Source organism: Perognathus longimembris, chromosome 2 (assembly GCF_023159225.1).
Source record: "Perognathus longimembris pacificus isolate PPM17 chromosome 2, ASM2315922v1, whole genome shotgun sequence".
NCBI classification, from domain to species: domain Eukaryota; kingdom Metazoa; phylum Chordata; class Mammalia; order Rodentia; family Heteromyidae; genus Perognathus; species Perognathus longimembris.
In genome coordinates, this window is record NC_063162.1 from 44,784,782 (window position 1) to 44,797,107 (window position 12,326).

A 12,326-nucleotide genomic window follows, 5' to 3' on the forward strand; every position below is an offset into this window, starting at 1 on the left:
ACTGGACTGGGTTGATCCTACCTCAGGGGCATCCGGAGCCAAATCTACAAACTTGCTCTGCTGAGTACGGGCTGAGCGCAGGTTAGGGGCACCCCACTCCCTGGGATTCTCCACTGTGGGGTCCTGCTTCCTTTCCTTCCTCTTCTCCCGGCTCCTTGTCTTCACGCACCCGCCCTCACCTTCCTCCCCCTCCCCCTCCTCCTCTTCCTTCCCTCTCTCTCTCCCCACCCCGGACTGCGGCGCCCCTGCCCCGGACCACTGCAGTTCCCGTCCTTGGCCGACAGAGGGCGCCTGGCCGCGCCCCGGCCCCGCGCTTCCTGTGAGGTCAGGTGCCTGGAAGCCGCGGCAGCCACCGGAGCGGACGCCGCCGAGGCCGCCAGCCGCGCCCGCAGGTGGGTGTCCCCGCCGGGGGAGGCGCGGGTTCGGGCAGCCTCGGGCCCTGCATGGCGGGCCCGACCTCAGGCAGGCGTCAGGCCCTGCAGGCCGCGTCTGAACAGCCGGCCGTCGCTCTGGCGCGGCCCCCACCCATGCGCGCCGGTGGCCATACGGCCTTGGACCTGGGTGACCGAGCCCGGCACGCCGTGGAGGACCCCGACCCTCCCGGGGCTGCGAGCCGGCCGGCCAGCAGGGTCTCCTCCGAGCCAGGCCCCGAGTCACTGGCGGGAGAACCAGGCCCCACCCACCTGCGCGGGGACCCCCTCCCCTTCCAGCGCTCAGGAGTGTTTAGATGCAACCGGGCACACGGGTCGGGGCCTTTGTCATCCAGGCGCCCGGGAGAGGGGCGCAGGGTGGGGGACAGCCCGGGACACCCTTGGGGTCCGCTCTGGGGGGGCCCTCCCCCTCCTGGTCACGCGCAGCATCCCGCACCGCGTATTTTTGGTAGGCTGAGCTCTGTTGCCTTTCAGCAGAAGACGCCCTGGGGCTTCCCGAGGGGCGAGGGAAGTGGGGTGTGCCCACTGCAGCCCAACCCGCCTAGGAAGCCTGCAGCCACGGTGGGCTGTGCCAGGCAGGGGGCCTGGATGGAGGGAGGGGTGTCCCCTGGCGGGGGGTGGGGTCTTGGGAGGAGAAGGCCCAGGTCCTTGGGGTTTGCTTCTTGAGGAGTAGCACCTGGGACCCGTCTTTAAATGTCTGGCAAATGGGGTTGCTAGGGATGGAGTGCCTGGTTCCCTCTGTACCCAGAACGGCCCGAATGCTAAGTGCCTAGGGTACTTTTGTGGGTACTTGGTGGTGGTGGTCATGGGGCTTGAACTTAGGGCCTGAGCTCTCTCCCTAAGCTCTTTTGCTCCAAGCTAGTGATTTACCACTTTGAGCCCCAGCTCCACTTCCAGTTCTGTGGAGATAAGAGTCTCATGGAGATTTTCCTGCCTGGGCTGGCTTCAAACCCCAATCCTCAGAACTCAGCCTCCTGAGTAAAGATTACAGGTGTGAGCCACTGGTGTCTGGCTTTAGGGCACTTTCTCTGCTGCCCTGAGGTTCCTCAGGAGCCACTTAAACCTCAGGGCAGCTAGCTGTGTGCATGGCCACTTGTACTTCACACAGCTGGCCAGGCTGGAGTTCCAACCCAGCCTTGAAACTTCAGACTCCACAACCCTTCTGGCAGTTTCCTAGTGAACTCAATCGATGTCTGCAAGATGTTAACCCTACAGTTTGTCTTTTCTGGCTTGTCTTTTGTTGCTGAGACACAGCACCTGCTCCGGGTGAGTCACCAACCACCATTCTCCACAGCAGGTTGTTTCCTCCAGGCTCATTGAGGTCAGAGCAACAGCCAGAGACTAAGAATTCAGGGTCACTGGGGAGTCGGACCTCTGGGCCCCTGGCTGTGCATTGCAGGTGTCCAGGAATTGTAAGGACCCACTGCTCCTGGGAGGATGGTGCGGATCTTGGCCAATGGAGAGATCGTCCAGGATGATGACCCCCGCGTGAGGACCACTACGACACAGAGAGGGAGCACTCCTCGGCAGGTAGGTACCCATCCCTTGGGAAGGGGCAGCTGTTTTTCTGTCCATTACCACAACTTTCTGTTGCTGCTCATTAACCTTCTGTAGCACTGTGGAGAGCAGAGCTGAGAAGCTGGGTCAAGGCTTGGGGAGAGCTCAGGGATTGCGTTGCCTGGTCCCTGCCTACCCTGGTCCTCCTCCTTCAGTCACCCTCCCAGGGCAGACCTGAGGTCTGTCTCTCCTTTAAACTTGGTGGTGACCCCAACTGGAGCCAGTATCTGACTGGAGAGTCTTTGAGATGAGTGAGGGAATATGGTCTAGTGGTAAAGTGCTCACCTCATATACATGAAGCCCTGGGTTTGATTCCTCAGCATTACATATAGAGAAAAAAGCTGGAAGTGGTGCTGTGGCTCAAGTGGTAGAGTGCTAGTCTTGAGCAAAAAGAAGCCAGGGACAGTGCTCAGGCCCTGAGTTCAAGCCCCAGGATTGGCAAAAAAAAACAAAACAAAACAAAGATATGAGTGAGACACTTCAGTGTGTGGAGATGAACACGTGACCCTAGGACACTTGCTGTGGAGGAAGGAGTGCTCAGCACTAGAGATGTACTCAAGGACCACCCTGCTTCTCATTTACCCTGCTGCTGTCACTTCCTCCCTGCTCTGTCTTGGGCACTTTGTCCCTGGCCATGACCCAGGGAGCACACACTGGCATTGTCTGTGCTCTGAGAGCTTGTGGCATGTTGGGAAGGAGAGAGAGGCCCAGAGTGGCCATGGGGGGGGGGGGGAGGCTCCTGGGCTCACACTGGACTTCCCTTCTTGTTGGGGTCTCAACTCCATGGAAGCTCTGTCTGGATTCATCCATCTCTCTGTCTTTACCTTCCAGGGCTTTCTCAACAGGGGTCATGGTGCCCCTCTAGGGGGGCCTGGGCCCCGCCAGCAGCAGCAGGCAGGTGCCAGGCTTGGTGCTGCCCAGTCCCCCTTCAATGACCTCAACAGACAGTTGGTGAACATGGGCTTCCCCCAATGGCACCTGGGTAATCATGCCGTGGAGCCCGTGACCTCCATCCTGCTGCTCTTCCTGCTCATGATGCTTGGGGTTCGTGGCCTCCTGTTGGTGGGCCTTGTCTACCTGGTGTCCCACCTGAGCCAGCGGTGATCACTGGGGCCAACGGGGAGTGTGTGAGAGGAACTGGCTGGTGTGACAGTCGGCACAGGGGGAGGGGCCGGGGGTGTGGTGTGGGCTTTCTCATGGTATTAAGCATGAGGCAGAGAGAGACCTAGCCTAGCATCTCTCAGTTATGGAATGGGTACCCTAGCTCTCCTGAGATCCTATTGGGGGGTATAAGGGCTCCATTTAAGAGATAAAGGGCAAGAATTAGAAAGGAGTTGTTCCAATTTAGTCCTTTTTATGCCAAGAAGGAAGTCTCAACATGGTGCTGGTGTGACTTCCCGCCTTCCTTAGGAGCAGGTCAGGCTGAGGGCGAGTAGGAGACCTTTCCAGACTTTTATAGCACTGTTTTGTTCTAATGGTGTATTTGTACTGGCTACCTTTTACTTATGACAAGGAGACCTGGCATTCTGTTTGTTGTGATATTTTCAATAAATAAGTCAACCAATGGGCCATGTGAAGAAGTTGTTAGATGACCCTACAGTTCCACACCGGTCGGGAAGATGAGGTAAAGGTGGTTTGGGATTGGTTGGGATTGTAGAGAAGGGCAGCAACTGGCTTTGATCTTGATTCTGAGATTTTTCTCAGTAGTACCTGGGTTTTAGCCAACGGTCCCTAAATGAAGGTGTATGGGGTGAAGGAGCCCTGCTTTTTCTGAGGGGATCTCTGGGGCTGCTTGGAGGCCCTGCCAGTGGAGAGACAGAGATGACGCTGACCCTGCTGGGCCTGCTGCCCTGCCCCAGCAACCTCCTTCCACAGGCCCCGTGTCCACGCTGTCCTTGTGGGGCTGGTGACCTTTATCACAGACATTCCTTGGGGAGCTTTGTGGCATCAGAACAGGACTCCATTCTCAAAGCGTCCTTTTCTGGGTCTTTGTTCTTGGAGATGACTGAGATGTGTGTTCCTTTTCTGATGGACATGGAAAGGAGGGGGTGTCAGGTCTTTCTTGGGGTGGGGTCTGGTTCTCAGAAGCCACTCTGAGGTCTGGGCATGGGGACCCTTGTGTCCAGTTCTTCCTGGGTCCCTAAGCTCCTGCTGCTCATAAGACTTCCTGCCCTGTGTCCCCCTCAAACTCCTCCCCTCATCAGGGCTCTTAACATGTAAAGAGTCATGTCAAATTCAGGGCTGAAAATCATCTCAGCCTATATCCTGTGTCCTCACTTCTGAGACAGTGGCTCCTTAGGCCTCGGGCATCCTGCCTGAGTACAAGGGTGGCCCCCCTACCCCTCATTTCATCAGGAGGTGGCCTGAGTATCTTGGCTGTTGACTGAGCTCTGAACTGACTGAACTCTATGAGGGCCCAGGGTCTGACCCTTGAACCTTGTTTCAAGCAGCTGGGCCTCCTTCATTCCTGGATTTTGTGTGCTGGCCCCAGCTCTGTCTTCTTTCTCAAGCCTGGGATCAGAAAGTCCCAGGCATGTCTGACCCTGACTCTGACCCGAGCAGAGGCTGGGAAGTGCAGGGAGGCTCCCTCTGAAATTGTGCAGCCACATGGCAGTGGGCAGCCCAGGTGCTGCCCCACCTGTCATCTGGAGCCCCCTCATTGAGGCCCCTTGGGCACTGGCAGGAATTGTGGGTGGTACCACATCAGGCTTTGCTCCTCATAGTGGTCCTGTGCAGACCCTGATGGGACACCCCTGCCTGGTTGCATTCTCCTCCTCCTCCTCCTCCTCCAGTGTCAAGAACCCCCCCCCCCCCCACTGGCCTGCCTTGCACGCTCTAATCTTGCTCAGGACAGACTTCAAGGGAGGTTTCTGTTCATCTCCAGAGCTAACCTGGAGGTACTATCTCCCAGGTGGGTGGGACTTGTGGCCTGGTTGCCTGGAGCTCCCTTCTCGCTGGGGTTCCCTGGTCAGGTGAGCTGTCAGGACCAGACTTGTGTTTCCTGCTGCTCCGTCTCCTTCTCCCCCTCCTCACAGCAGTTCTCAAAATTGTACCCCCTTCCCACTCTCCAGTGGCCCTGGAGATGAGAGGCGTACGTATTCCCAGCTCCCTAGAGGGACACTCCAAGCTCAATTCCACAGGAAACGGGGACTACCATTTTGCCAGTTCCCTGTGGAGTCATCTCCCAGGTACTGGGACCAGAATGAGGGTCTTTTGGAGTAGGAAGGGCTGACCCTTCAGGACTAGAGCCTCTAGCTGTAATAGAGGCCAAAGGGGAAGTGTGTATGTGTGCCCATTTGGGGATGGGAGGGACATTGCCCTTGCCTATGGTCACTTGGGGACCAGAGACCCCTACTTGGCCCTGTGGCTCATGGCCTTAGATGGTTCACCTAGCCTTCTGGGCCTGCCTGCCTGTTGGATCCTTCTGGGTCCCAGATGTGGCTGGTGAGAGGGCCAGAGGCCTGTGGAAAGAGGCAGCAGCTTCAGCCTGGACCTTCTCTGCAGATGCTGCACCGGAGGCTCAGCCCCGGCGTGGCTGTCATGTTGCAGGCACTAGCTACTCTGCTAGGTTGGCCTTGGGCCTTGGATGCCAGCGATCCCTTCCACAGCTGATCAGGAAGCAATGCCTCTGCCTGGCTGGGTTCCTCGAGACCAGGGGCTTCTTGTGTGACTCTTATGTGACTCAAGTGGCTGCAATCTCCTCTGCATCAGGGAAATCACCCAACCCCACCAACTGCTGGTTGGCACTTGGAGGCTGAGGGCTCTGACAGACAGCGGCTGCCACTGCCTGGCTGGGCGGCCTCCGCTGCTTCTCAGCCTAGCTGGCCGCAGCCTCTTCCCTACATCTCTGAGCACATAGGTTTCCACTGCAGGTGACAAGGGGAGGACTGACGAGGAGGATGAGTGGGAGTAGCACAGTGGCAAAGGGCGCTGGGGCCAAGGCTGGATGGAGTGAGAGCCCTTGTAGCCAATGGCACACAAGAGGGCAAGGCAGCTGTGTCCTCCTGGTGTGACCGCTCAGGGTTAGAAGCAGAGGCAGAGGGTGACAGCTTCAGTGCCCTACTGAGAGAGAGTATGTGTGTGTGTGTGGGGGGGGGGAGGGGTAAGGGGGAGGCGTCTGGTGTTTTGGTTCTGGGGTGGGATACTAGACTCAGAGTCAGAAAGATGGAGCCTGGGGCTGGGGGCTGGGGATATAGCCTAGTGGCAAGAGTGCCTGCCTCGGATACACGAGGCCCTAGGTTCGATTCCCCAGCACCACATATACAGAAAAAAAAAAAACGGCCAGAAGCGGCACTGTGGCTCAAGTGGCAGAGTGCTAGCCTTGAGCGGGAAGAAGCCAGGGACAGTGCTCAGGCCCTGAGTCCAAGGCCCAGGACTGGCCAAAAAAAAAAAAGAAAGATGGAGCCTGACAGCAGCCTTCAAGCCCAGGCAAGGCAGTGTGGGGCCAGGGTGGAGGGTGTTCATCCCGCCCCGGCTTAGTGTCTCTGTGCAGAGTGCTGGCTCCAGCTCCGGCTCCAGCTCTTGTCAGTCAGCTTATCTTAGTCCTTGCATCTCATCTCCTAGGTGGGAGGATCAAGTACACCAATCCCCAGGAGCCTTTCACAAGTATTCTGGCCCCAGGTTAGCACTTGTTAGTGTTGCCATAGTTACAAAGCAATGATGTAAGGATGGATTTACCATTTTTTTCTTTGTCTGGACCTTCAGATTTAACTTGGCTTTTTCACTCAAGATGGCACACTACCACTTGAGCCCGACTTCTACTTCCGGCTTTTTACTGGTTAATTGGATATACAAGTTTCTTGGATTTGTTTCTCAGATCTCAGCCTCCTGAGTAGTTGGGATTACAAATTTGAGCCACCGGCATCCAGAGGGATTTATTTAACTTTTGAAAATTGGCTTTTAATTATTATTTATTTTTTGGTCAGTCCTGGGCCTTGAACTCAGGGCCTGAGCGCCTTCCCTGGCTTCTTTTTGCTCAAGGCTAGCACTCTGCCACTTGAGCCGCAGCGCCCCTTCTGGCTGTTTTCTATATATGTGGTGCTGGGGAATCGAACCCAGGGCTTCATGTATACGAGGCAACCACTCTTGCCATTAAGCCATATTCCCACCCCTAAATTGGCTTTTAGAAGGAAGCCTCACATTGCTACTGTAAATGGAAGGCTAGCAGTACTTGCCATCCATGATAGGTATCCATAAGTAAACCCATTGTAGGGAAAATAGTGTCCTTGAACTTCAAACAGTCCCTATGGACATCTAAGTTGACACGCGTACAGCTTTCCTTGCCAAGGTCAACTCATGGGGCAGAGGGTGTTGAGACCCCTCACTCAGTCTCCTGGCTGGATTCATACCCCTCCTCCAAGACATCACACTCTGTGACATAACAGCAGCTCATTGCTCTGGGAAACATGACGTGACCTCAGTATGTGCTTCCCTAGAGCTTAGCCTTTGTAAGGTAATGCCTTTGTATGATTAGAGATCAAGCAGCCTGTTCCTGTCACAAAGAGCAGTCTTATTCCCTGCCAGGCCCCTCCTCCCCTCCCCTCTGTCCTGGAAGTGCTGTTCTTCTCATCCTGGACTTCAGGCCTTTTGGAATTTAGCTATGCAAATATAAACAAGCAGGTATTCTCATTTCTCTTATTTTTTATACAGGTGATGGAAAAGTAGAAACATTTCCTTTTTTTCCCCTTTACCAATATATCCTGTGCATGTTTTTATCATAAGGAGTTTCTCCATCCCATAGTATTTGGGCACTGGGGTGTGTCGTGATCCTCTTTTGGCCCCCACAGAACACTTGTCCCTGTAGCTCTGACCCTCACCTCTCTGTTTCTCTGGGGCCTGACAGGAAGCTTGGTGGCCCTAAGTCAGCTCCTTGTGCCAGTAAAATAATGGGGCGGGGAGAGCAGTAGCCCCAGAAGCCATGTGCCCCTGGTTTTCTCCACCCCCTTAGCAGCTGGAAAGGGTGGGGTTTCTGCCTAATCCTGGCTCCCCTCGTGGAAGCCGTCCCTGAGTCATGCTGCACCTCAGGGGAGGCCCCAAAGCACTGTCACCATCTCAGATAGGGGGGCAGCTAGCTCTCCTGGCCCACCTGCATTTTGAAAAAGGAAAGGGGCCCTGAGAGATTCTCTTAAAACATCCCTTTCAGGTCAAAAATCAAACAGCTTCATTCACTTGGCCTCTAACCTAACCTGGTGTTGCTAATGTCACTGTGCCCCCGTCCTGTGCTGCCTGGTTTTGGTTGAACAACTGCATTGAGAAGGGAACCAAACTCCAAGCCTTCAGCTCTGCTCTGACTAATGAACTTCGGGCAAATCCCCTCTGCAGCGGCACAGGAGACCCTGCAGGCTCAGGAGGCCTGAAGTTTTTAACCTGTCCCATGGCGCCCTCTGGTGGGATGTCTGGGTAGGAACACACTTCCTCCTGTGGACCAAGTGAGACTCCCACCCGAGCTCATCTCAAGACACTTCCCTAGGTGCAGCAGTAGGTGCTAGCTGGCTGCCTAGATCAAGAATATTTAAGATGTGCCAGGATACTAGTTCACCCTGTAGTCAAAGCTATTTAGGAGGAAAGATTCAAAGCCAAGCCCCGCCCCCTCCCCCCAAAAAGTTCATGAGATCCCACCTTAACAAACTGGCTGGATGTAGTGGGGGCATTTCTGTAACTTAAGCTGCCCAGGACACATAGGTAAGAGAATTGTGGCTAGTTGGGGCAAAAAGTGTGATACTTCTTATCTTAAAAATAACAGAAAAAGGCTGGATCTGTGGCTCTAGTGGTAGAGTGCCTGCCTAGCAAATGGAAGGCCTCAAGTTGAAACTACTACTGAAAAAAAAAAAAGAAAGAAAAGTAAAAAGCCTAATATATGATTTTTGAAATTCTGAGAGAAAATGGAAATTTTTCCCAATCTGTCTGCTTCCTAGTACATTTGCAGTTAAGAATCTTACTTCTGAGCCCTCTGTCCTGCAGGGCCTTGGGAAGGTCATTTCCTTTATAGCAGTGAGCCCTGCTGCTGCCTCTGCCTCTGTGAGGGAAATCTGGATGTTATCCCCTGGTGAATGGATGGGATGCCAGATCCCAGGGGAGTGTGAAGGATTTATATAAATAATTCCATCCCTTTAATAGCTTCATGGGTAAACCAAGACTCAGAGAGGTCAGGCAACTTTCCAGAATAACCCAGCTATCCAGTAGCAGAATTTACACCCCAGTTGCCTCCTCTGGAGTCTTCCTAGACACTGCAGGGTCAGGGCTAAGGTCAGGATCATCAGGAAGTGGCCCTGGGCACTGAGGTACTCATTCCTGGAGGCTGCATCTCTTCCTGACTGCTCTCCTCAGCTCCCATCCTGCCATGCTTTGTCGGGCTGCTGAGTTTCTCTACCTCCTTTCCCATTAGCATTGTCTCCAGAAATCCTTAGAAACAGTTCAAGTCTTGCCTCATATTTACATTTGTCTTGCTTTGCCCAACAATTCTTCTGCCAGTTCTTTCACATTCTATTCTGCTAATTGAGCCCAGTCAGTGGAGATTCTCTTGTGCAGGAAAGCCCTGTGCCAGAACATAACAAGGTTCTGCTGGCCAGGGAGGAGAAGGTGCCTGCACTACTGGCTCTGGTCAGGTGGTTGAGAGCTGCTCGAAGACAAAGACGGGAACAACTACAACATCAAAGTTCTAGAACAAGACAATACAAGCTAGGAGAGACAGTACAGAGAAGGTCTAGAAACACAGTCTACTATTATAAGAGAGCTAGGCCTCTCCCTCTTGTCTGCTAGTCTGCTTGGATTGCCAGTGGACAGCTCCCTATCTGTACCACAGCTCAGGAACAAGTGGCTTCTTGCTGCAGAGTGAAGGAACCTCCTTCCTGTGCTGAAGGCCAGTGGGGGCTGACAGAGTGGGGGAACCCTGACTTCCAGTTCTCCTTCTAGGAGTCTTTGTGGGCGTGAGTGCTGTTTTGGATTGCAGTGGAGGACAGGTAGGCTACAGTGCTCAGTGGCTGGTAAAAACTGTCTTTCTGGGTCTGACCTCCAGCTTCCCTCTCGCCAGGGCCCACTTGGCTGGGGGAAGCCAATGGAAAGTTCTGAGTGTTCCCACATTGGGCTCCCATGAACCACATAGGTGCCGAGAAAGCCACATTGGGTGGTATTTCTGGTCTCTGACCTCATACTCAATGGTAGGGGAATAAAGGCAGGCAGAACTGTTCAATCTGTAAGGAGCTCCGGTGGAGACCTTTGGGCAAACTTCCCATGAGTGTGTGGGAGCCCTGAGAAGTCACATGGCTGGTCAGTGTCACAGCAAGATCGGCTCTCCTTACTGTATGTGTTCAGTGGCTTGCTTAACAAGCATCATCTGGTCCTTGAGCCATCTGAAGGGGCTTGGAGAACCTTCTAGTTTAAACACCAGCTTAATGTAGGGTCCCTGAGACTCTGGTGGTAAGCACCTGGGAACAGCCAATTATGACTGCTGCCTTGCTTCCAGTGTTTGCCAGAAGGTGGTGCTACGCACCCAGTTGCCATAAGCTTCCAGAAAAGGGACAGGTTGCTGCTATCTAGGAGTAATTGGGTCTGAGGCAGACCTTGGGGTCCATCTTCCAACCATTTCCTCTCTGGCACCCCTGTGCTTGGGCACCAAGGGACAGAGGAGAGGCTAGAAGTCCCAAATTGGGTTCCTCGGTTCCAAACCCTTTGCAGGGAAGGTTGTGTGGTCAGTGGACTGGCACTCAGAGTGTGACCACTTACTCATCTTGAATGAATGACCGGTAGAGACAGAGCATATATGAGAATGGGTGGCACCAACTTCAGAAGATGCCACCTGAGCCTCTTTGCCACACTCCCCTCACTTTGCCCTCCCTGGGCACACATGGCACTTCCCCAGAGGCTATCTGGTTCTTGGACCTTTTTTTATCTCCTCTATCTGTCTCCATTTCCCCATCCTGTCCCCTCCCTTCCTGCTTCTCTACAACAACCCACATCTCATGTCTCTTTCCTCTCACTCCCCACCTTAATCCCCCTCCCGAACCTGGCAGAGCTAGCCCCACCCCCAACATCTCATCTGCAAAGACAAACAGGGACCAATACCAGAAGGTCTCTAGGATGTGGTTTCCGTGGCAACGGTGCATCTTCTGCCTCCCTGGTGCTTAGCCTTGGGCAGGTTGCCGTGGAGACTCATACCTTATTGAAGAGTGATTTGTGGGACTGTGTGTGTGTGTGTGTGTGTGTGTGTGTGTGTGTGTGTGTGTGTGTGTGTGTGTTGTTTCCCTTTACTTCAACTCCTTTCTTTCTGGAAATGTTGCCAGCCCCAAAGGCTCTTCCTCACTCCTGATCAGCCTGGGGGAGCCTCTTCCAAAAGTCTTCCCTCTGTGCCCTCATGAAGGTGTGGAAAGCATTTTGCTAATAGGTCCAGGTATAATCCCCCCCGCCATAGGGTGTGTGAGACAACCCTAAAGACTGGCTGAGGGACAAGAGGTGGCTACAGAGAAACAAGTCAAAGATGACTCAGTTTCCCTTTGCCTGCCCACAGTACACTTCAGGGACCTTGACTCAATGATCTACAGCAGCCTCTACAATCCATGAGCAGCCATTCTCCTTCACAGTCCTAATAAAGGCAAGCTGGGCACTGGTGGCTCACACTGTAATCCTAGCTACTAAAGAGGTTGAGGTTTGAGGATCTTGGTTTGCAGCCAACTTGGGCAAGAAAGTCCATGAGACTCTTATCACCAGTTAACCACCAAAAGCCAGAAGTGGAATTGTGGCTTAATTGGTAGAGCACTAACCTTGAGTGAAAAAGCTAAGGCATAGCACTTAGGCCTTGAGTTCAAGCCCCAGTACCAGCACAAAAATAAACAAATAAACCCCCAAACCAAGAAGACTAAAGGCTCTGGGGGAAGGGGAAAGGAAGGTGAGGAGACTGAGGAGCTTAAAGGGAGAGGAAGAGGCGGAGGTGAGAGTTAAGTCAGCAGGAAAGCCAAGCAGGAGTATTCCTCTGGTATAAACACTCTGTATAAATCACTCTGCAGCTCCAAACCCAAAACAGGCCTCCTCTTTCTCTGCCAAGCAGAGAATGAGTTTGTCGACATAGAAACATATTAAGCACATGGTAGCCCTGTTTTCCTCCAAGTTGAAAGCCATTACAATAATTAATTAGGGCAGGAGATTAATTAAAGACTCATTTTGTCCCATCCTCCCTAATAGATCAGTCAGGGGTGGAGGAACATGTTCGTTCTGGCTGCAGACAGAGGGGGAGGGCGCTCAGGAGACTAAGGGGGCAGGGAGGCACTGACAGGCACAGCTAGACACAAAGAACAGGAGGGAGAGCAGGAGGGGCTGCCAGCGAGACCCCAGAGGGCTGGGAGAGCT

The 12,326-nt window shown here is 53.8% G+C and overlaps 1 protein-coding gene across 3 annotated transcripts; it reads left to right on the top strand.

Annotated features, from left to right (window-relative positions):
* The first annotated feature begins 319 nt into the window (after positions 1–319).
* Positions 320–11,405, top strand: Fam241b (family with sequence similarity 241 member B). Of its 3 annotated transcripts, none has more exons than XM_048335669.1 (3): positions 320–392; positions 1,831–1,961; positions 2,820–3,661. In XM_048335669.1, the coding sequence occupies exons 2-3, from the start codon at positions 1,869–1,871 to the stop codon at positions 3,090–3,092; spliced, it is 366 nt and encodes a 121-aa protein (XP_048191626.1). In that variant the 5' UTR covers positions 320–392; positions 1,831–1,868; the 3' UTR covers positions 3,093–3,661. The 3 variants fall into 3 exon arrangements, with proteins under 3 accessions (XP_048191626.1, XP_048191633.1, XP_048191618.1); XM_048335676.1 differs by lacking the exon at positions 320–392 and adding an exon at positions 11,395–11,405 and having other exon boundaries at positions 1,757–1,961; positions 2,820–3,134; XM_048335661.1 differs by lacking the exon at positions 320–392 and having other exon boundaries at positions 1,757–1,961; positions 2,820–3,662.
* The last annotated feature ends 921 nt before the right edge of the window (positions 11,406–12,326 follow it).

Excerpts from the sequence above, each read along its gene's own strand:
- Fam241b (XM_048335669.1), top strand. The coding sequence starts at position 1,869 with ATGGTGCGGATCTTGGCCAATGGAGAGATCGTCCAGGATGATGACCCC. Across the intron at positions 1,962-2,819 it reads GAGGGAGCACTCCTCGGCAG|GGCTTTCTCAACAGGGGTCA; the intron begins GTAGGTACCCAT and ends TTTACCTTCCAG.